Source organism: Lipotes vexillifer, unplaced genomic scaffold (genome assembly GCF_000442215.2).
Source record: "Lipotes vexillifer unplaced genomic scaffold, Lipotes_vexillifer_v1.1 scaffold1728, whole genome shotgun sequence".
Classification (NCBI taxonomy): Eukaryota; Metazoa; Chordata; class Mammalia; order Artiodactyla; family Lipotidae; genus Lipotes; species Lipotes vexillifer.
In genome coordinates, this window is record NW_006784330.1 from 776319 (window position 1) to 800269 (window position 23951).

At 43.6% G+C, this 23951-nt stretch overlaps 1 protein-coding gene across 3 annotated transcripts in view; it reads left to right on the top strand.

Moving 5' to 3' along the window:
* The first annotated feature begins 8139 nt into the window (after window positions 1-8139).
* PRPS1 (phosphoribosyl pyrophosphate synthetase 1) overlaps window positions 8140-23951 on the top strand; it is a 20602-nt gene continuing 4790 nt past the window's right edge. The window contains exons 1-4 of one of the 3 annotated variants that reach the window (XM_007456699.1): window positions 8140-8385; window positions 18425-18608; window positions 20052-20150; window positions 21497-21621. In XM_007456699.1, the coding sequence (XP_007456761.1) occupies window positions 8264-8385; window positions 18425-18608; window positions 20052-20150; window positions 21497-21621 (530 nt within the window). In that variant the 5' untranslated portion in view covers window positions 8140-8263. Of the gene's footprint in view, window positions 8386-18424; window positions 18616-20049; window positions 20151-21496; window positions 21622-23951 lie in introns of all 3 variants that reach the window. The other 2 variants (XM_007456700.1, XM_007456701.1) reach the window with 2 other exon arrangements.

The following is a 23951-nucleotide window of genomic DNA, read 5'->3' on the forward strand; positions in this document are numbered from 1 at the left end:
CTTCCGAAGGACTCCTAAAGTGAATCTTTTTGAAAAGCCATTAATACTCACACCTCCTAATATCTTCGGTGTCAATCCAGTTTTTCAGTTCAAATCCTTAAGCGTTTAAAATACATCCAAGGGGACTTCCCTGGTGGCACAGTGGTTAAGACTCCGAGCTCCCAATTCAGGGGGCCAGGGTTCAATCCCTGGTCAGGGAACTAGATCATGCATGCCGCAACTAAGAGTTTGCATACCACAACTAAGGAGCCCACATGCCACAACTAAGACCCAGCACAACCAAAAATAAATAAATAAATAAATAATTTTTAAAAATAAAATAAAATAAATAAAATAAAAAGCATCCAGGGACTTCCCTGTTAAAAAAATAAAATAAAATAGAAAGCATCCAGGGATTTCCCTGGCAGTCCAGTGGTTAAGACTTCACCTTCCAATGCAAGGGGTGTGGGTTCGATCCCCGGTCAGGGAGCTAAGATCCCACATGCTTTGTGGCCAAAAAAACAAAACATAAAACAGAAGCAATATTGTAATGAATTCAATAAAGCCTTTAAAAATGGTCCACATTAAAAAAAAAAAACCTTTTAAAGAACTCCCACAAGTGAAAATAAATAAAATAAAATAAAATAAAATGCATCTCCTCTGAGGGTCTGTGTGAGAGGCTGTGGGAAATGCAGGGTCTCTGGCCTCAAAGAGCTTGCATGCTTGCTGAAGACACAGAGAACATAAGTTTGGGAGTCCAGGTCCTAATGGAAGGGCTGACTCCTGAGAGCTGGTGCTCTCAGCGTGGGCTGCAGCACACTGGGCTGTCTCTACAGATGTGATGTGCTTTCTGGTGGCCTGAAAGCCCTCTGATGTGCTTACAAAAGAGAGACGCCCACCTGCCATCAATTTGGCATTGAATTAGGAGTCCGCTGAAAATTCGAAGCTGAGGATATGAATAATGACAGGCCACACTGCCCTCGAGAGGGAAAAATCTGAACATAGGCAGTAGACAGAAAAGAGAAAATGTCTTGAAAGAAATGCTAATACCCAGAAGGAGCAGGAAAGGTTGCTTGAAGATGACAAGGAGGTCCAGCTAGTCAAAGGTGACGCTAGAAGGAGCCTTGCGTGAACTTCCCTGGCGGTCCGGTGGTCAAGACTCCCCGCTTCCCCTGCAGGGGGCGAGGGTTCAGTCCCTGGTCGGGGAAGATCCCACAAGCCCGCGCGGTACAGCCAAAAAAAAAAAAAAAAAAGGCCTGCGCGCTGGGATTGAAGTGGTAGGCCCAGGAAAGAGAGATTCTGCTGCAACTCCTTCCTTCTAGTCCTACAGAGGGAATTCTTTCTCTCTGCCTGCTGTTAAAGTAGTCATTTATGAGTTTGTAAAGCTTCTCAAGGAAAAGGTCGTGTTTTATTCATTCCTGTAATCCAAAGGCTGAGCACTGTTATTTTGCCCATAGTTGCTGCCGAAGAAATACTTACAGAAGAAGTGACTTGACTGAATAAATGGATGAATTTAGACTCTCCTATAATGCCTAGAATTTCAAAAGGAAGCAAAGCCATACCTGCCCTATGTGGGGAGGTGAAGGGAGGGGGCCCTTCCAAGGAGGTGGGTGTTTACAAAATTCTCCCAGTGGTATGAGCTTTGGAGTTAGTTGGAAATGTGAAATATGGACAAGAGGGCATTCCTCAGCCTTTTCTAGAACAAAATAGTCTGCTCCTGCTCCTCCCTTCCTCTCCAATTTGGGGATCAGGATTCCAGCCCTTTACCTTCAGCACCCAGAAACTCGTACTCAAAGCTCTCCACAGGCCTTCCCTGGTGGCGCAGTGGTTGAGAGTCCACCTGCCGATGCAGGGGACACGGGTTCGTGCCCCAGTCCGGGAAGATCCCACATGCCGCGGAGCGGCTGGGCTCATGAGCCATGGCCGCTGGGCCTGCGCGTCCGGAGCCTGTGCTCCGCAACGAGAGAGGCCACAGCAGTGAGAGGCCCGCGTACAGAAAAAGAAAAAAAAAAAAAATAGCTCTCCACAATCTGGTTTTGTATAGGTCAGGGTCAACCAGAGAAAAAGACCCAGTAGGAAGTGTACATTAAGGGATTTCTTGTAAGGAATTGGCTTACACCTTTGTGGGGCTGGCTCAGCAAGTCTGAAATCTGTGGGCAGGCCATCAAGAAGGGCAGGATGCAATTCCTTTTTCCTCAGAAAAACTGCAGTTCTGCTCTTAAGACCTTTCAACTGATTGAATCAGACCCACCCAAATTGTCTAGGAAAATCGCCTCTACTTAAAGACAAGCATTAGGAGTATTAATCACATCTACAAAATACCGGGACTTCCCCGGTGGTCCAGTGGTTAGAAATCCACCTTCCAACGCAGGTTCGATCCCTGGTCGGGGAACTAAGATCCCACATGCCTCGGGGCAAATATAAGCCCACGCACCGCAACTACTGAGTGTGCTCTAGAACCCATGTGCCTCAACTAGAGAAGCCTCAATGAAGACCCAGCGCAGCCAAAATTTTTTTAAAATGTACCTTCACAGCAACCCCCAGATTAGTGTTTGATTCAGGAAATGGGACCACAGCCTAGACAAGTTGATACATAAAACTGACCATCAAAAAAAAAAAAAATCTGACCATCATAGGCTTCTAGTTGCCTTTCTTGCCTCAGCTCCCAACACACCTTCCCTCACCTCACCTCACCCCACCCCACTTGTGCATTCGCCTTCCCCAGGGCCTTTGATAAACCTGAGTCAGGAAGGGGGCAGGGCACAACCTTTAAAAGAACGACATAGCCGTTGAGGACACAACATAAACTGGTTAGAACTAACTACGCCCAAGATGGTGGAAGATGTGACTTCCACTAGAAGTCGAGCCTCATTATATGCTCATTGTAATACGTCAGCATGCTAAATGACACACCCAGGAATTCCCCGGTGGTCCAGTGTTTAGGACTCCACGTTTCCATTGCAGGGGGCACGGTTCAATCCCTGGTTGGGGAGGTAAGATCCTGCGTGATCCCTCATGCCGTGCAGCGAGGCCAAAAAAAAAAAAAAAAAAAGACACACCCACGAGCGCCATGACCATAAAAGACCAAAAAGTGGGCGGTGACCCAATTCCTGGAAATCTCCACCCCTTCCCCAAAATAGTTGGAATAATCCTCCCACTCATTAGCCTAGAAGTTACCCAGCCCATAAAACTAACCACCCCATATTTCAGGGGCCACACTCTGTCTGTCAAGTATGTTTCTTCCAAGCCTGCTCTCACTTTCTGAGACGGGCTGCATTCTGTCAATGTGTATCTCTCTAAATAAACCTGCTTTCACTTTACTATGGCTTGAATTCTTTCCTGCGCAAAGCCAAGAACCCACACTTGGCAGCTCGTCCCAGGGATTCACCTGAGACCTGGGACATGACCATCCTTTTGCACCCCTTCTTTCTCTGCAACAACCCTCTTCTCAAGGTTGCAAACCTTGGTCTTAGAAGGCCCATTCCCTGCAAGACCCTTCGCACATCCTCTCAATTTGATTGCATTTCTCACGCCCCAACCCCCATACTTAACCTTATTTCTGTAACTATCTGTCTTGCCTGCTAGGGGGAAAGGATTGTGTACTGTTCATTCTCTGTATAGCCACCCTCCAGAGGCCCTGGCATATAGAAGGATCTCAGCACATTTCTTTTTTTAAATAAATTTATTTTATTTTATTTATTTATTTTTGGCTATGTTGGGTCTTCGCTGCTGCACACAGGGTTTCTCTAGTTGAGGCGAGCAGGGGCTACTCTTTCCTTGTGGTGCGCGGGCTTCTCATTGCGGTGGCCTCTCATTGTGGAGCACGGGCTCTAGGCGCGCGGGCTTCAGTAGTTGTGGTTCACGGGCTCTAGAGCTCAGGCTCAGTAGTTGTGGCGCATGGGCTTAGTTGCTCCGCGGCATGTGGGATCTTCCGGACCAGGGCTCGAACCCGTATCCCCTGCATTGGCAGGCGGGTTCTTAACCACTGCGCCACCAGGGAAGCCCCACAGCACATTTCTTTTGAATGATATCAAACTTACAGAACCCATCACCATTTACATATAACTCAGCATACTCTTTTCAAAACCTCACATCTTAGGATCCTTATGCTAGCCTCGCACACATTGTTCCTATTCTGATGGCCTAATTTGTCCATGTTCATCCATCCCTAAAGGTCTGAGGACATTTTTTTCCTAGATGACTTTAACTCAAGTCTCCTTTAAACTTTCTCCTCGGGACTACCTTACCTTAGATATGGACTAAGACACCCATCTCCCATGCCCTAACATTGTTTACCTTTCTAGATAGAGACAAAAGGAACAAAGACAAGAGCATTTTTCCCACATACATTTATATTCTCGAATTCTCTGATTAGATTACTTAGTTTTTGCCCTAATGGGATTATTAGTTTTAATCTAATGAGCGCAGGGCTCTTTGATCATTTATCTGGAGAGAAGGTCCCTTGTGTTCATAAAGTTCTCAAAGGGGTCCATGGTTTCCAAAAGGTTGAGATTCACATCTCTCATCCCTCTTCCTAAACCCTACAGCTACTGGCCCAATTAAGGACATTACTAACTTGCCCTCCCAACCTGATTTGCCTGCCTCCAATCTCTTCCCTATTATTAATTCACACAGTTAAATTTACCAAAAGCACAATTATGATCATGGTATTCCCTTATTTCAGAATAGTCAGTGGCTTCCCACCACGGGCAGAATAAAATCTCAACATGGTACCTGACACTCCAGCCAAAGCAGACTACTTCCCTTTCCTCAAAACCTCTAATTCTTCACCTTTGCTTCCTGCCAGGGGAGAACCACCTCCTGCCAATCATTGCCTATTGTGAAAAAAAATTAATCGATCTAAGAAAGAAATGGAAAATTTTATTCAAGCCTACCCAAGGATTATAATGTGGGAGACAATATTTCAGAAAGCTGTGAGGACTGTTCGGCCCATTAAAGGTCAAAGCACCGTGATATATAAGTTTCTGAGACATAGGGTTATACATCAGATCATATATTGACAGTTTACGTAATCCTGATCTGTGCATACAAAGCGAGTAGTGGGTCATGGTGACCCCTTACAAGACTGAGAAGGAAGGTTATTTCCTAGGGAGGTCTGGTTAGTGCAGATACAAAATACACACTAAAGGGGAGGGAGGAGGCCCGAACGGGCAGAGAAACATTTTGTCTTGCCACAATATATGAATTTTATTTCACCACTGTCAAAACCCTGCCCATCCTTCAAGGCCTAGCTCATGTGCTTCCACTGCCAGAAATACCTCCAGGATGTCTGGACAGGATGTCCCAGGCAAAGGTGATATGTTTTACTGCTGAGTCTGCATATGACTTTGTTTAAGTCGGATGTCTAGTTGTACCTCCAAAATCCCCTTTTCCTCTGCATCCTGAGTACAGGACCACCTAACAAGACATTTCTCAGTCTTTCCTGCAGGTAGGTGTGACTTGCAACTAAGCTCTTGCCACGTGACTAAGCTCATTCCAAAGGGATGTGATGGAAAATGAAATGAGCAAATTCCACGTGACTTGTTTAAAAAGAAATCCCTTGCCTCTTCTCTTTCCTCCTTCCCATGGGCTGGAACATGGATGTGCTCATGTCCTAGCATGGAGCAGAATTGTCCCATTGGCCTGGGAGCATGTTATGCAAGAGAGAAATAATTTGTGTTATTTGAGCCACTGTGCTTTAGGGTGTGTGTTACAGCAGCTTACCCTTTACCCAAACACAGGGTTCTCTATGGTAGTGTATTAAATTGTGCCATGTCTTATAAATATTTGTGTAAATGTCTCATCTCTACTAGGAAGCCATCTCCTAATTGGTCTCTCTGCTTCTTATCTTGCTGCCTACGCTCTATTCCTTTTAAGAGAGCAGTCAGATCATGTCATTCTTTGGTAAATACCCTTACTCAGTAATAGCAAAAATCCCTAAAATGACCTACAAGGTCCTACATGGTTGGCACCTTCCCACCAATTGCTCTTAGTTCACTGATCTTATTTTTTCTTACTGGTGTGCTCTACCCCTTCGGCCCCAACACTCACTCTGCACCAGACACATCAACCGCCTTACTATTCCTCAAACAAGTTAGATGCACTCCGGTCCTAGGGTTTTTGCTGTGCCCTCTGCTTGTCCCAGATATCAACATGGCTCATTCCTGTAACTCCTTAAGGTCTTTGCTCAAATGTCACCTTCCCGGATAGGCCTTCTCTGACTACCCTATTTAAAATTAGACTCCTCCCCTCCACCACCATCATGGCACATTTTCCTACTTCCTTGCTTGATTTTTCTCCACATCGCTTATCACCACTTGATATATTATACAATTTCTTCATTTACATGTTTATTGTTTGAGAATATAAACTCTATGAGAGCAGGGGTTTCTCACTGTTTACTGCTGTATTCTCAGTGCCCAGAACATGGCCCGGTGCATTAGAAGTATTCAATAAATATTTCAATAAATATTGAAAGAACAAGTTCCTTGGAGGCAAATACTTTATAGTCCCCTCAGTGCCTAGTGTACTGCCTTGTATGCAATGAAGCACTCAGTAAATCTTTGATGAATGAAATGTGATGGAAGACTACTAATATTCTGCCTTGCAGTCTACTTCCTTCTTCAAGTATTCCTATACACCTAGGCCTATGTTACATTTCTGAACTCGTAAAATTATGACAAAAGGTCAGAAGGAAAGGTCCTCTGCGGACACTGCTGAAAATGGCAGGAAGGGAAAGCTAGGATGCTGCTTTAAATACTTTCTGCCTTTGCCACTTGGACAAATTCCTTCCCATCTCTGGTCTCAGTTTCAACCATATGTAAAATGAAGCCAGTAGACTAGATGATTTTTTTTTTTTTTTTTGGTACGCGGGCCTCTCACTGCTGTGGCCCCTCCCGTTGCGGAGCACAGGCTCCGGACGCACATGCCCAGCGGCCATGGCTCATGGGCCCAGCAGCTCCCCAGCATGTGGGATCTTCCCAGACCGGGGCACGAACGCGTGTCCCCTGCATCGGCAGGCAGACCCCCAACCACTGCGCCACCAGGGAAGCCCAGACTAGATGATTTTTGAAGTCCTTTTTATTTTTACAGCTTGTAGTTATGAGCATTATGGCACTCATAACTAAAATTGTATGATTCTAAAATTGTATGATTTTTCTCTTACTTCTAACCCATGGTTGGAATATGCTTAATGAAAATGTGGTGAGAATAAAGGCCCTCTTTGGTCCAATTAGCAGTTATCATCATAAAAATAATAAAATAGTGGTGTAAAAGGACACATTAGTAACACGCAGAATATGATGCTGAGGACAACATGAGGCAGACAGGACCAAAAACCAGGTTTTCTGATTCCTCCGGGGTTCTTTAACTGAAGTCCCATAAGTATTCTAAATTTTCTCTCCTTTCCAAGGGTCAGATAAATCAGACCTTTATTGCCCAGATATCGTGGAAAATCCATACTTCATCACTTGTTTGAACATACTTGGTCCCAGCGCTGAAAACAAAATGAGACTTCTCTTGCACTGTCCCTGGATGACTCGGGTAGCCTGCCCTCAGTCACTTTCCCCTTGGGACTTGTCTGCCAGGCAAGGGCGACACTGAAATTGCTTGTTTGCCCTTTGGATGAGCCTGTGCTATGGGCGTCTGTCTGTGATGCAAACGTGCTTTAATTCAGCCCCATCCTTACAAAAAGACAAAAATCATGTTCAGAAACATGCAAACTCAATCACGTTGAGAAATCTCCCCTTCATTCAGACGAACTGTGGCTGCCATCCTGATAAACAGATATTTTTAAAAGAAACTGTAAACCAGAACCAGGCTTGCTTTCAGGTGCTGAAGAAAAAAAAAAAAGCGTGACTTGCGGGAAAGATCTGGCCCTACACGTCACCAGCACCCCTCCACCCCCCAGCCAAGCGCGGGTTATCTCAGCGTTTTTTAGTCAGCCCTCTCGGACTGCCTCGCTACAGGGGGCGGGGCGATTCCTTAGCCTCGCCCCCTTCAGGGCCTCCAGTCAATCCCTGAGACAGCCGGGGGTAGGCGGAACTACAACAAGGACCCGCCCCTCGCCGGCGCTCAGCTAATCGGAAAGGGCGGGGTGTAAACTTCCCCGCTGACTCCGCCTACCTGGCGCTGGGCAATTTAGAGCCGCGCGCCGGCGGGAATGTAAGATGGCGGAGTAGCAATGCGAAGTGCTTAGTACTGAGTCTCTGGGCCGACTCGGTTCGGGTCTCGGCAGCAGCAGCAGCGTTCACTAAGCAAAGAGTGCCTAGGGTAGCTGGCCAAGATGCCGAATATCAAAATCTTCAGCGGCAGCTCCCACCAGGACCTATCCCAGAAGATTGCCGACCGCCTGGGCCTGGAGCTGGGCAAGGTGGTGACTAAGAAATTCAGCAACCAGGAGACCTGGTGAGGATGAAGTTGGGACCCCGACCGGCCTCACCTGCCGGGGCGGCCAGGCGACACTTGGGCAGCAGAGGGTAGGGGGATGGGGCCACCGCGTGAGTTCCGAAGGGCCGGCTTTGGGGGAGATACGGGGCAGCTCTGTGGCAAGCGTGCCCCACGGGCTGTTTCCGTTATTTTACCTCTCGCGGGAGGGTCACGTTCATTCTCACCGTGCGGTTGGGTGGAGTCAAGATGGAGCAGGAGGCGAAGCTACTGGGTTTGAAGGCAAGGGCTGGAGGACCCAACGCGGGGATGGTGGCCGCCTAGAGCGGCTAGAGGGAAAAGACGCCTAGGCTCGGCAGTGGGGACACGTGGCTTTGTCGCTTCGCTTTTGAGCCATCCAGACCAGATTGGGTTCTCTTCAGCTCTTAGACCAGCTTGCCTGGGAGATCCTACTGCGTACTGAGCCCTCGCAGTGCTTCTCCTAGAGTCTAAGAAGTAGCTTTTCAATTCGAAACGGTGTCGGTCGGATTTCCTGTTGAGGGAATTTGACATTATGTACTGAGGGCGCCAAAATTAATACTGAGGACTTCCCTTCGGTTGGCAAGCGTTGGCCTTTCACATCTTTAGACTCGGAGCCATACTTAAGTTAAATCTAGTCGCTCGGATAAAATGATGCATTAACTGCATCCTGATTGCCAGCATCTCAGTTTGAGCCATCCAGAAAATCTTAGGGAACCTTAATTCTGGAATCCTTGATCTTCCCAAGTGTAGCTACTGGTATAGACAATACAAAAGCATATTTTTCAGTACCAAAGTCTATCCTGAACTTCTATCCGCCCACTTCTAACGTTGTGCGGGGGATTTAGGAAACAGTTTTATCCCTGAATATTAAGATAATCGAGAAAAGGTCATGGAGTGGAAGGCCGGGAATGCATAGAGCATTGCAATGAATTGTTTTCATTGCTTTGCTAATTAAATTTGCACCTTCCCCCACTTCTACCGTGCTCCTGCACCTTGGGGCCATCTTAGAGATAGCTTGGTCACCTGATCCTTTCAGTACCCCTTCCACCTAGACATAGCATCTTCTGGTTCTGTTAGGTGTTTTTTGTGTTTCTCGTTGGTACCCTGTTGATCATATGAGAGCAGTGCCCACAGTCTTACAGTCATTCCTCTATTAAGGGGAAAGTTTACACCAAACCTAATGAATCAGTTAAATTAGTGAAGATTGCTTTGAACATTTTTTCCTAAATGCTTTTGTTCCCTTTTTTCTTTCTTTAAACTGTTTACCAAAGTGTAACTCCCCCTATCCTTTGTAGACCCTGCTGATAAAAGCATTCATCTGTAGTGGACCGCTTCCTTCTGGATTCTTGATCATTGTACCATTGGTTGTGATGCAAATGATAGTGCAAACACTGATGCCATTTGTAACCAGGCAGTACCTTAGTCGAAAGGCTAGCCGAGCTGCTGTCTTTAGCTTTAACCACAGTATTATGACTCATGGGCTGTAATAAAACAAAACAGGACCAGACTTTGCAAGTGGCACTATAGCTAGGGGACAAGAATGATTTTCATTTAGAGGTTATTTTGGTTCCCCTTAGAGAACTGTGACTATTAAGTCCTTTTCCTATGCTTTATGAAAAAATACAAAGACTTGTTTTTCTTTGTGGACCCTCTGCCTAGTGCAGCACATCAGGACCTGAGGCTATATTGGGAGAGGGGAGGGGGAGAACACTTTAGTGTTCTACTGATTGATTTATCTGAATTAGCAGGAGTCCCAATGTACTTTCCTTAGATAAAAGGCTGAGTTCATTTTTTGTGTGTGTGTGTGTGTGGTATGCGGGCCTCTCACTTGTGGCCTCTCCCGTTGCAGAGCACAGGCTCTGGACGCAGCAGACTCAGCGGCTACGGCTTACGGGCCTAGCCGCTCCGCAGCATGTGGGATCTTCCCGGACCGGGGCACGAACCCGTGTCCCCTGCATCGGCAGGCGGACTCTCAACCACTGTGCCACCAGGGAAGCCCCTGAATTCTTTTTTTTTTTCTCCTGAATTCATTTTTAAACAACTGGACAGTAACATGCTTGGAAACATTGGATAAGATTAAGCCCAATGTGGAAAATTGCTGACTGGTTAAGTTGCCTTGTTTCTGGCTTAATCATTAGCTTTTTGGTTCCTTAGATGTTCTGAAATTTTCATTGAACATAATCGAATATGTTGCTTATGGAGCTTCCCCTTACCTCCCTCCCCCAACCTTTGGCATTTCTGCACTGCATAAGTGGTAACTGCTGCCCTGTGTGACTCTTGGGATCTAAAGGTCATGGACAGGGCAGCTCAGTGGGTGCTTTGGGTCATCAGATGGGGAACTGCAGAACCCATCCTCAAATGAGACTGTTTCGCAGCGATTTGGGTGGATCTCAGGGGTTGATGCTCTCTTGAGTAGCTTTCTTCTGAAGTCAGGATCATCCTTTGCTGTCCAGTTTTTTTGTTTTTGTTTTTTTAAATATCTATATAGGTTTAATTAATTAATTAATGTATTTATTGGCTGCGTTGGGTCTTCCTTTGCTGTGCGCAGGCTTTCTCTAGTTGCTGCCAGCGGGGGCTACTCTTTGTTGCCATGCGAGGGCTTCTCATTGAGGCGGCTTCTCTTGTTGCAGAGCACAGGGTCTAGGCGCGCAGGCTTCAGTAGTTGTGACTCGCGTGTTCTAGAGCACAGGCTCAGTAGTTGTGGCGCACGGGCTCAGTTGGTCCAAGGCATGGGGGATCTTCCTGGACCAGGGCTCGGACCAGGGCTCAAACCGGTGTCCCCTGCATTGGCAGGCAAGATTCTTAACCACTGCGCCACCAGGGAAGCCCCTGCTGTCCTGTTTTTGAGGAAACATGCATACATACATGTGGGTGTATGACACACAAATAGCTATGAGAGGTTAAAGGTTCAGGCTCTGGAATCAGAGAAGCTGGGTTTGAATCCTAAGCCTTTCTTTGCCTCAGTAATCTCATCTCTAAAGTAGCCTCTACCCAGAGTCTGTTGTGACAATTAAATGAGATAGGAGAAAAGTTCTTAGAAAATTGTCTAACAAATTCACAGTGTTGGTAAGGGGTGGTGATGGTATTGGAGAAAATGTGCAAAATATAGAATAGAACAGAGGGGAGAAAAGACATCCCAAATAATTCCACCACCCAAGATAAACTTAACATTTGATTTATGAACTTCCAGATGTTTGTTTGTTTATGTACTTTTTTAAAAAAGTAAGATAGGTTGTTTATAGCTTTCTTCACTCATCAACATATTTTGAGTAGTTTCTCTTAATATTTAGTCTACATGGTTTTAAATTTAGCTGTATGGTCTTGTCATGGTTTTACTATAATTTTAGATAACCAAGTCTCTCTTAGATATTTTTAAAGTTTTGATCTGATTCTTTTATATGAAAACTCTTGAATGTAAATCTTTTGACTGTTTCTGATTATTTCCTTAGGATAAATATCTAGAAGGGGAATTACTGGGTTAAAGGGTATACACCACTTCTCAGGCTTTTTTTTTTTTTTAATTTTTGGCTGCATTGGGTCTTCCTTGCTGCGTGCAGGCTTTCTCTAGTTGCGGTGCGCGGGCTTCTCACTGCGGTGGCTTCTTTTGTTCTTTTGTGGAGCACGGTCTCTAGGCACGCGGGCTTCAGTGTTGTGGAACATGGGCTCAGTACTTGTGGCTCACGGGCTCTAGAGCACAGGCTTGATAGTTGTGGTGCACGAGCTTAGTTGCTCTGTGGCATGTGGGATCTTCCTGGCCCAGGGCTCGAACCCGTGTGCCCTGCATTGGCAGGCGGATTCTTAACCCCTTTGCCACCAGGGAAGTCCCTCTCAGGCTTCTTAATACCTATTGCCAAATTTGCTTTCTAGAAAAGTTGAACGAGTTCTGCTGTCAGCAATGATGATATTAATAATTAATAAATAGTGAATGCTTAAAATGTGCTAGTTCCTATGCTGCACACTTTATACACATCTAATCCCCTCAACACTGCTCTGAGGGGGTACTCTTACTATCCCCATTTTATGAATGAAGGAACTAAGATTCAGTGGTTAAGTAACTTGCCCAACTCTGAGTATTTTCTTTAAATTTTTTGCTGTTGCAGTATTCATCTGGCTTTTGAAACTTCCGAATGTACTAAATTTTTTTTATTGAGGTATAATTGATGTACAATATTATATGCCTCATGTGTACAGCAAAGTGGTTCACAATTTTTAAAGGTTATATTCCGTTTATAGTTCTTATAAAATATTGGCTATATTCCCTGTGTTGTACAATATATTCTTATAACTTATTTATTTTATACATGGTAGTTTGTACTTCTTAAATCCCCTACCCTTATCTTCCCCCTCCCCCTTCCCTCTCCCCACTGGTAACCTCTGATTTGTTCTCTATATCTGTGAGTCTGTTTCTTTCTTGTTATATGTACTAAATTTTTGGACTCAATTCTCTTCAATATTGTTAAATAACTTTGGTTTATTTGGTTACTCTGGATAGGCTGAGAGGGGGATGACTTTAACCTTGGTTGCCTAGGATTTTCCTAAGAACTATATAACCTTTGTTAGTTAATCCCATATATTTTGCACGTGCCAACATCCATCTAAATTCTTGAGATTTTCTTAAGAATACCACCAATCAAAAGGCACTTTTAGATTCACTTTATTTCCTTTTTATGTTTAACATTTTGTGCTTGTCTGATGCTAAAGGAAAGGGTAAAGGAGAAGCCAGTTTTTCTCACTGGATGGACATAGCCAGTCATCTGGCTTCCCCAGAACAGCTGGGAGAATCATTGGCCCAAAGCCATTTGGAGGACGTACCATTAGCTAGAGGGAAAGAACAAGGATTGTTACCCTTTCAAGTGCTAAACCAGGTCTTTCCACCTGGTAGATGATTTTATATATATATATATAAATATATATATATATAAATTTATTTATTTATTTATGGCTGTGTTGGGTCTTCGTTGCTGCACGCTGGCTGGCGCTACTCGTCATTGCGGTGGTAGATGATATTAAGAGCAAACACGTTTCAGAAACACTATCAATTCTTCTACCATCCATCACTGCCTAACTTATCATCTCTTAGAGGAAACCATAAGAATAATATTAAGGGGCCTCCCTGGTGGCGCAATGGTTGAGAGTCCGCCTGCCGATGCAGGGGATACGGGTTCGTGCCCCGGTCCGGGAGGATCCCACATGCCGCGGAGCGGCTGGGCCCGTGAGCCATGGCCGCTGAGCTTGCGCGTCCGGCAACGGGAAAGGCCACGACAGTGAGAGGCCCACATATGGCAAAAAAAAAAAAAAAAAAAAGAATAATATTAAGGCTTTTTTTGGATTCACTGAACTGTTTATTAACCGAGCTGTTTAATCTAAGTGTACTTCATGGGCTTTTTTAAAGGCTTTATGCAAGTCTGTACGTCATAGCACTAACTGGAGGGAAAGATTGGTCTTGATTAGTGAGATTAGAATTATGTACAGTAAAACAAGGCAGTGTCCTAGTTTATGTGTACCACTTTATTTTTAATATAGTTAAATAACTTTTTTAAGTTATTAGATACATGTCTGGTCATAACATCCTTCTTTGCTTGAGGGTACGTGCTAGTCCTAAGTGTGGCTTTGGGAAACGGCTGCACTGTTAGTTGCTTATTAGGTGATATAATACAAAAAGGGTACTGGTGATTGTTAGGTGGTGAGCTGGTGACTTTTTTTAAGAATTACTTTTCTAACCTTATGTGATGTTAGAATATACTTTTTAAAAATATCACTTCTACTAAAGTTATGTATTCAGCAAATGCTCTCTGATGTTTAAGTTGGCAGTGAAAATTTAATTTTGTAATTAATACCTTACCTGCTTTCAAGAAAGGATTTAAAGTGTTTCATGATAGTCACAGGTACAAAAAGTTTAAGTAGATACATCAGAAGCCTGTTAGAACAAAGGACTATAGTAATTGTGCCAAGAATTTGGCATAAAGTGATTACTGAAGTTGATTTAGTGTTACTTTAACTGTATCCCTTGGCTTCCCGGCAGCCAAAGGGATAAAGGCATATGCAAGGGATTATGTAGTTTTCATTTTCATAAAACTCTTTAGATACTTCCAGGCACAAAATTCTATGAATTTTATGGGTGGGATCCTTAAATAGTGATACCGAGTAACATAATGAACAATGTAAGCAATTTTGTGAATATTTTTTTATATTGACTTTGGTAGTTGAGGCATTTGTAAAAAGAGATAAGCCACCATGGTCTTAAATATGCTGTTTTCTGGTCTTACTTGATAATAAAACAGCTTTAGAGTAGATTAGCCCATCCCTTATACTGTCTTGGATCAATTATCAAACTGCTCTTCCCTGGCTCCTAATCAAACAGTCTGACTGGTGAGTGAATGTCTGGAGCACAGATGATATTCTGTGTTCTTGACTGGAACAGGAGCCATAGGTTTCCCACGCCAGGTGTAGAGGACACGATTGGCGTTTCATTGGCAATCAATATGCCTGACTTTCATTCTTCTCCAGAGAAGTGGAGAGCTTGGTCAAGGAGGTGAGGTGGCAGTGGGGGCAGGGAGTGAAAAATAAAATAAAATAAAATAAAATAAAAATTTCTTGAAAAATAAAATAAAATAAAATTTTCTTGAAAAATAAAATTTCTTCAGTTTTGAAGTTGCTGGATATTTGAAGTACTCAGTCAGGGCCCTAGAGTTGTGCGCCATAAAACACAGAAGGGACTCAGCCTGGAACCTCTCAAAGGGCAGGCAGCGTTAGTAAAGGAGATCTGGAAGTCCCTTGAAACTCCCGCAGCCTCTTGTTTGGGCCCACCACAGTGAGGAACTTGCAGAGCAGGCTCACCTCCACAAGGTGTTATTTAGTCCTGTCCATTTGAGTGGTTTTTTAAAAAAACTTAACATGTAATTAATATAAAAAATCGATATATTTTTATTTTATTTATACCAGCTTCAGAGTAAGGTGTGGTATTTCACACTTACTGCCCATCTCAGTTCACCTCCTCAGTCACACTAGCCACATTTCAAGTGCTCAACAACCACTTGAGGCCAGTGACTTCCTTACTGGACAGTGTCGCTCTAGGGCCTACACTTTGGATAGCATGCAAGTTGCTCTCCCAGGAAGCCCTCCCTGGCCCTCTCGTGCCGTGCCTGTCCATTTGAATTTAAAACAATGTCTCCAGAAAGCAATTTTGGCATTAGCATAGTTGACATTGCTGACAGATTTACTTGTTTCCTAAGGCTGATCTTGGTGATTAATAGATGTCTGTTCAGCTGTGTCTTGGGGTCCACAGAATTGCTGTTCAGTTCATCATGTTGCTCAGCATCACTATTTCAGGATCCCGCCGTAAAATTCTTTGTAGCCATTGCATCCTGGTGGACCCATCAAGTTGTACTTCCACCCAAAATTAAATATCTGTCAGCTGGGTATCTGTAAAAGTGTATGAGTAGATCTTTCAAAACCTTTTGAAGAAACACGTTGGACCCACTTACCTCTAGTGTGAGGTGAGTTACTTTGTGAGGGACGATAAAACCTCAGTCTTCTAAATTTTCACAGTGGCATGCCTGCAGAAGGTTCGTAAGTGAGCAGATGCAAGAGGCAGCCTAATCCTGAGTGGTATTCATTCATTCATTCATTCTTCCTGTTATAGAACATTTCAAACATATACAGAAGTAGAGAGAATAGTAAATGATTTCCCTGCCATGCACCCATCACCCAGTTCAGCAGTTATTAATTCACGGCTAATCTTGTTTCATTTATTATTCCCCCCCCCCCACAATTGGATTATTTTGAAGCAAACCTTGATATTATGTCATATCACCCATATACATTTCGTTAACCACAATACCATTTTCTTGCCTGAAACAAATTAACAGTAATCTCTTAATATCAAATAATTAGCCAGTATTCACATTTGTCTTATAAATGTGGGATTTTTAAACAATTTGCTTGAATTGGTATGCAAATAAGGCCCATACAGTGCAATTGGTTGATTTTTTTTAATGTATTTATTTGGCTGCATTGGGTCTTCGTTGCTGCATGCGGGCTTTCTCTAGTTGCGGTGAGCGGGGGCTACTCATTGCGGGCTTCTCATTGCGGTGAGCGGGGGCTGCTCGTGCGGGCTTCTCATTACAGTGGCTTCTCTTGTTGCGGAGCATGGGCTCTAGGCACGCGGGCTTCAGTAGTTGTGGCACGTGGGCTCACTAGTGGCTCGCGGGCTTTAGAGCGCAGGCTCGGTAGTTGTGGTGCACAGGCTTAGTTGCTCTGTGGCATGTGGGATCTTCCTGGACCAGGGCTTGAACCCGTGTCCCCTGCATTGGCAGGCGGATTCTTAGCCACTGCGCCACCAGGGAAGTCCCTCTCAGAATTTATTTATTTATTTATTTATCTATCTACCTATCTATCTATTTGGCTGCATTGGGTCTTAGTTGCAGCATGTGGGATCTTCATTGCAGCATGTGAGATCTTTGTTGCAGCGCATGGGCTCTTCATTGTGGCACATGGTCTTCTCTCTAGTTGTGGTGCGTGGGCTTCAGAGTGCAAGGGCTCAGTAGTTGTGGTGCACACGGGCTCTCTAGTTGTGGCACGCAGGCTCTAAAGTGCACGGGCTTAGTTGCCCCACAGCATGTGGGATCTTAGTTCTCTTACCAGGGGTTGAACCCACTTCCCCTGCGTTGGAAGGCAGATTCTTAACCACTGGACCACGAGGGGAGGCCCCAAGAGCCAGCTTTTTGTTTCAGTGGTTTTTCTCTATTGTTTTACTGTCTTTAACTTCATTGGTTTTTGCTCTTATGTTTATATTTTCTTCTGTTTACTTTGGGTTTATTTTGCCCATTTTTCAGTGCCTGAAGGTTTACCTCCAAACATCCCGAACAAATGATTTTTCCTCTTTGTTCTGGCTACCAGGAATCTCAACTTCCCTGTTCTAATTGGTTTCTGGTTTGATTTTTACTATTTGCTTTTATTTCTCTTGCTTTACAATATAAGCTAACCCCATTTTTTAAAAAGTAGGATGATCCTGGGGTTGGAGACTCGGTGCTTTCACTGCCGAGGGCATGGGTTCAATCCCTAGTCGAGGAACTAAGTAACAATTATTACTTGGATTGGAAAGGAATAAATTTTAAATAATAATTAGCTCTTATATCAGCTTCTGGCAATGGAATTACTTCCTGTTGAAGAAGTTTTTCTCTTCATCAGTACAGGTTACCAGCTGTTCTGGTCTACTTTCCTACACACGCTACACATGCATGCATGCCGGTACACCCACACACACACCCCACCTCACCTAGAGGATTAATTGGGGAAATGGTGTTGCTTTGAGGAGTCACTGAGGTTATTATTTTTTAATAAGTTATTCTTCGTAAGGATCCAAGTATGAATATTAAAACTTTCATTTTATGGTAAAATATAGTGTTACTCCATAATTAGAGTAACTTCCTGTGGAATTTTTTAAAATAAGAATTACTAATTGGACCAGAGTACAGTTAGCATAGAATGAAGGCAGGGACCACATCTGTTCTCCATCGTATCCCTGGCACCAAGCAAAGTGATTGGCGATGAACATTTAATATTTGTTCAGTGAACTGCCAATGTGGTAGATGTAGTACTATCTTCTGTAGAAGGCATCATTATAGAATGGTAGTGATTCATTCCTTATATGAGATTTCTACTTCTTTTGTTATATATGGATTGTGACAGTCATAGATGCTATATCAGATTTGCATTCAGTATATGAAATGAGATACAGCCTGCCTACTGAAATCATATAGTCCAGTTACTTCTAAGTGCCTTAGCCAATCTTTTTCATGTCATGTCACCTATAAAAGCAGGTAATATCTGTTTAGTACACTGGAGTAAACTGAGGCAGTAAATAGAGGGACTCCTCTGGGGAATCTCCTGAAATCTGAGGGGATCAAGACCACATGCAGCTGTAACCCCTTCATAGCATACTAGTGGGGAAGCTGTGTTTTTTAGACCTTACTGTCTGTAGATGTACAGTATAGTGCTATAAAATCTATTGTTTTTGTTGTCCTTGCTTTTCCTGTAGTGTGGAAATTGGCGAAAGTGTGCGTGGAGAGGATGTCTACATTGTTCAGAGTGGCTGCGGTGAAATCAATGACAATCTAATGGAACTTTTGATCATGATTAATGCCTGCAAGATTGCTTCAGCCAGTCGGGTTACTGCAGTCATCCCATGCTTCCCTTATGCCCGGCAGGATAAGAAGGATAAGGTAGGAGCGGAATCTTTTTTTTTTTTTTAATTCTTTTTTTAAAATCAGGGGAAGCAGGAGCACTTGCCCAAAGTCAAAAAACTTCCTTAATTATCAAATGTATATTTAGAGGATATTATTTTTTTATCTTAAGCATTACCTGATTTTCACAACAATTGATGTGATTGGTTTGTATAAAGTAACACATTTGCAGTCTGTCTGTTTTATTCCAGTCATATGTATGTGACTTTTGGCTAACTCACTGCTATTTTTTCATTGTATCAGCAAGACTAAGCACCAGCTCCCATAGAGTAGAATATTTTTTTAAACTATGGTAGCTCCTCTGGGACCCTCTTGGTTCTAGTGGTGACCTCTTCATATAACTTGAAGTCAGTTACATGAATACTTACTTGGTCTCATTACACACACGCGTGCGCACACACACGCACACACACATCTCACCTTATTTGGAGTATTAGAGGATAAAGCATATATGTAAAACTTTGCAGGTCTGTTGTAATTGATGCCCAAATTTTACATACAATGCCTGGGAGAAGGCCAGATATTTTTATTTCAGTAAAATACAGTGCTCCTACAGAGTAGAGTAAAGGGCATGGGCCTTGCTATTTTATGGTGCAGCCAGGTGTGTTTACCTGTTATTAAAGGGGGTTGAGGTTACTGGAACATTGTCCTCCGGATGAGTAAGGGAGTGGTGTAGTTTATAAAATAAAACTATAATTTCCATCCTGTGATGTGTCTTTAATTTTATTTATTTATTTATTTATGGCTGTGTTGGGTCTTCGTTTCTGTGCGAGGGCTTTCTCTAGTTGCAGCGAGAGGGGGCCGCTCTTCATCGCGGTGTGCGGGCATCTCTCTATCGCGGCCTCTCTTGTTGCGGAGCACAGGCTCCAGACGCGCAGGCTCAGTAGTTGTGGCTCACGGGGCTAGTTGCTCCGCGGCATGTGGTATCTTCCCAGACGAGGGCTCGAACCCGTGTCCCCTGCATTAGCAGGCAGATTCTCAACCACTGCGCCACCAGGGAAGCCCCTAATGTGTCTTTAAATGTTGACACGTTAGATGTTACACAGGTTTGAGTATGTATGTGTCAAAAGAGATTTTAATAAAATTCTTTCAGAGAAGATTTTTAAAGTCTGCCTAATTTAAATAATGGAGCATTGGAAACACTTGAATAGGCAGAAAATGTGTAAGTGAAGAAAAAGAAAGGTAGGGAAGGTATTTTCTTTTCTGAAATATGTATCTTGATTTGGAAAAATGATAATCCACTTCATATTTGTGCCAGATTGTGATCTACTCAAAGTCAGTGGCTATGTCACTTTTTATGAATTTCCTGGTAGCACAGTACCTTAAACACAGTAGGTGCACAGTAAATAAGTGCTTCTTGAGCAAATGAATTGTTTCTCAAATTGGTTTTTTTTTTTTTTTTCTTTCCTCCCCTCCATTTAGAGCCGGGCTCCAATCTCAGCCAAGCTTGTCGCAAATATGCTCTCTGTAGCAGGCGCGGATCATATTATCACCATGGACCTGCATGCTTCTCAAATTCAGGTATCAGTGGAAGCTAAGTGTTAGCTTAGGGATTATTAGGGATTTGAAAGGGGGTAGGAGAGGACTGAATGCTGAAAACCGTAGGGAAGCAAAAACTGCCCAAGTATAGCTCAAATAAACTAGACATTGATGACATTTTCAATATCCTCACCTTAAGCATAGATCATGATCTTAGCCACGTGGGGTGGTTGGACAGGGAGGCCGTCTGGGATTCTGGGAAGCATGTAGGCTTTGGCATCAGACTTAGTTTGAATACTGGCTCTGACACTAACTAGCTTTGTAACCTTGGGCAGGTTATTTAACTTCTCTGAACACACACTGCTTTGTTATTGTGAGTATCAAGTAAGATATTAAATTCGTAGTATAACACCTGGCTCATGAATGATATGAAATAAATGGGAGCTGTTATTGTCATCATTAAATTTAGAGCCATAGATATTGGAACCTACCTTCTATCCTAAACAGAGTTAGGGGAGCAGAATACCACCTTATAGTTTATACTTTTTTTTTTTTTTTTTTTTCCTTGCGTTATGCGGGCCTCTCACTGTTGTGGCCTCTCCCATTTGCGGAGCACAGGCTCCGGACGCGCAGGCTCAGCGGCCATGGCTCACGGGCCCAGCCGCTCCGCGGCATGTGGGATCTTCCCGAAACGGGGCACGAACCCGCGTCTCCTGCATCGGCAGGCGGACTCTCAAGCACTGCGCCACCAGGGAAGCCCTAGTTTATACTTTTTAAAGAGACTTTGAAATCATTATCATTGGAGGCTTCTGGGAATTCAGTGAGATACAGGACAGGTGATTATACCATTTTATAGAAGAGGAACAGATTAGTTGTGAAATACAACTAATATGTAGCAGCTAGTGTTAGAACACAGATCTCCTGACTTCTAGTTACTGTGACCATTTATTGTAAATGGCTTCCATTAAGTTTATATACCATAGCATCTCTAACCTGTTTACCAGTTAGTTTTTGCTCCTTAACAAACAGGCCCAACATTTACTGGCATAAGGTAGTAAGCATTTATTACCTCGTGGGTCTGCACGTTGGCTGGGTAGTTCTGGTCTTGGCTGGACTTGGCCGTTTTTCCCAAGAGCTTGCTCATGTGCCTGTGGTCAGCTGTGGTGTAGCCGAGGCCTGGCTTTGCCCGTCGTGGCTGGGCTCTCTTACATAGCCCAGATTCGAGGAGGCTGTTTTTACAGTCTGCCACACTGGGCATGCCTTCTGATCAGTTTGAATGTTGCAGTAAAGTATTCTGTTGGCAAGTTACTATTCTCTTTGTGTTCACTATTTGTAAATGGAAGAGAAGGAAAACAAGCAAAACTGACCCAGCTTCTTTCTTTCTATAGGGCTTTTTTGATATCCCAGTGGACAATTTGTATGCAGAGCCAGCTGTCCTCAAGTGGATAAGGGAGAACATCTCGGAATGGAGGAACTGCACGATTGTTTCACCCGATGCTGGAGGAGCTAAGAGGTATGGTTGAAAGTCATGTTATTCCCAACGTACTGGGGAAAAGCTTTCAGACAGTTGTGTCAGAAAACGATGTTTCTCTATTGAAGTGAATTTTTCTCTTCTTGAAGTATAGTTGATTTACTATGTTGTGTTAGCATCAAGGGTACAGCAAAGTGATCTGGAAAAGACTATATATATATATACACACACATACATATATATATATATGTGTATGTGTATATATATATATGCACATATACATATATATACACACACACACATATATATACACACATATACATATATATATATATATATATATATATATATATAGTCTTTTTCAGATTCTTTTCCATTATAGGTTACTACAAGATATTGAGAAGTGACAGTTTTTAAGTACTTGGATGTGCCGGTAGCTAGGACATGGGCTGGATATGGTTTTACTCACTCCTCTTCTACTGGCCTGAGTCACTACCTGAAAGACAGCAGAGGTGCACAAAATAGTCTGGCATTGTGGGCTTGACCATAACCCAACAGTGACTCAGCGCTGCAGGGCTAGCAACAGCGCTGTGACCCATCAGGAGGGGGAGGAATTTGGTTTTCTAATGAATGGCACCTGCCATCGAAGCCCATGATAATAGTGAACAAGTAAGCTTTTACATACCTCCAAACGGTTGGTTAAACCGTTTCGATCGTTTAGATTAAAATATTAAGCAGGAAGGAAAAGAAAGTGTGGTGATTTTATTTAAGCCAAGCTCTGAACATTCTAAACAAACTGATTGCCAGGGATTGCCAGTGCTTCAGCTCACATGGTGCAGACTAAGAGCTTTTCATTTCTTTAGCGGCTCACTTGTTAGTAATGCATTCAAAAACGTGACACATGTTCTTGTTGTGGAAATAGAATGAAGAGCTACAAAACACAGATGATTAGGAAACACGAATTCAGATCTTTGCAAAAGCCATTCAAATCTTCAATGACTGTTTCTCAACAACCTCTTTATTTCAGAAACTTCAACAGAACTGATAAGCTGAGAGCTTGAGTTCTGTTCTCCAGCCAGATGTATGGCTTTGTGAGTCCCTTGTTGCTAGTTACCATCTGTAGTACTAGAGACGGAGCCTAAAACACATCCCCCTCATGGTGGTTGTCATACTTGTGAAAATCATCTTCCACAGAGACTTAGAAAACAGTCACATTTGAAATAAGTAATCAAGCACGATTTTCCTTCCAAAGTTGGGTACAAAAAAACTGCCTTCAGGCTTCCCTGGTGGCGCAGTGGTTGGGGGGTCCACCTGCTGATGCGTGGGACACAGGTTCGTGCCCTGGTCCGGGAAGATCCCACATGTCGCGGAGCGGCTGGGCCCGTGAGCCGTGGCCGCTGAGCCTGCGCGTCCGGAGCCTGTGCTCCGCAGCGGGAGAGGCCACAGCAGTGAGAGGCCTACGTACGGCAAAAAAAAAAAAAAAAAAAAAAAAACTGCCTTCAGTAGATGGTTTATCGCTAAATGATTTTGTTTGTTTGTTTATAATTTTCTTTTAGTGATGAAAGATTTTCAAAGTGAATGGCTGTCACGTCTGTCTTGGCAGGGTTTTTGGACTAGGTAGAGATTCCTGTGTGATTGTGACTTGCACGTAGTTCTACCATCAAGGATATAGGGAGTGACTTTTTGAGCCCTTTACACTTTGTCAGTCACTGAGTTTGTTGGCCATTGAGTGTGGACGGTTTGGGATGCTTGAACTAAGTGATCATGCATTTGCCTCGGCTAAATAATCATTCCAAGCAGATTGGTAACTTTTTTTTTTTGGCTGCACCGTGCGGCATGTGGGATCCTAGTTCCCCAACCAGGGATCGAACCTGTGCTCCCCACTTTGGGAGCACAGAGTCTTACCCACTGGACCACCAGGGAAGTCCCAGGTTGGTAACTCATGTTGTTATGTGCCCATGCAGTAGGAAAGGAGAGCACAGGGTATGGGTTGTTTAGATCAGGTGTAAATGTTGCCTAGGTTGTGGTCCAAGTCTTGTTTGTTCTTTATTATATGGTCACAGGTTCTCCCTTATTCAGCACAAACTCGAGATATGTGACCATAGCCACAAGGGAAATAGGAAATAATGCTCTGGTTGGATCAGTATTACATTAAAAAACAAAACACAAAGCATAGGCCTCTTCACCCATAAGAAGGATGGCATGGTGGAGCATGGCCGTATGTGTCACTGGGGCACCACAGTCATATACACTGAATGGATTGCTCTTTGAGTGATTACATGGTACTTTGTCGCCAGAAAGATTTGTTTTCTATCCCACCTTCTAGTCTGGTTTGTATTGCCTTGTAATTTTTTTTTTTTTTTTTTTTTTTT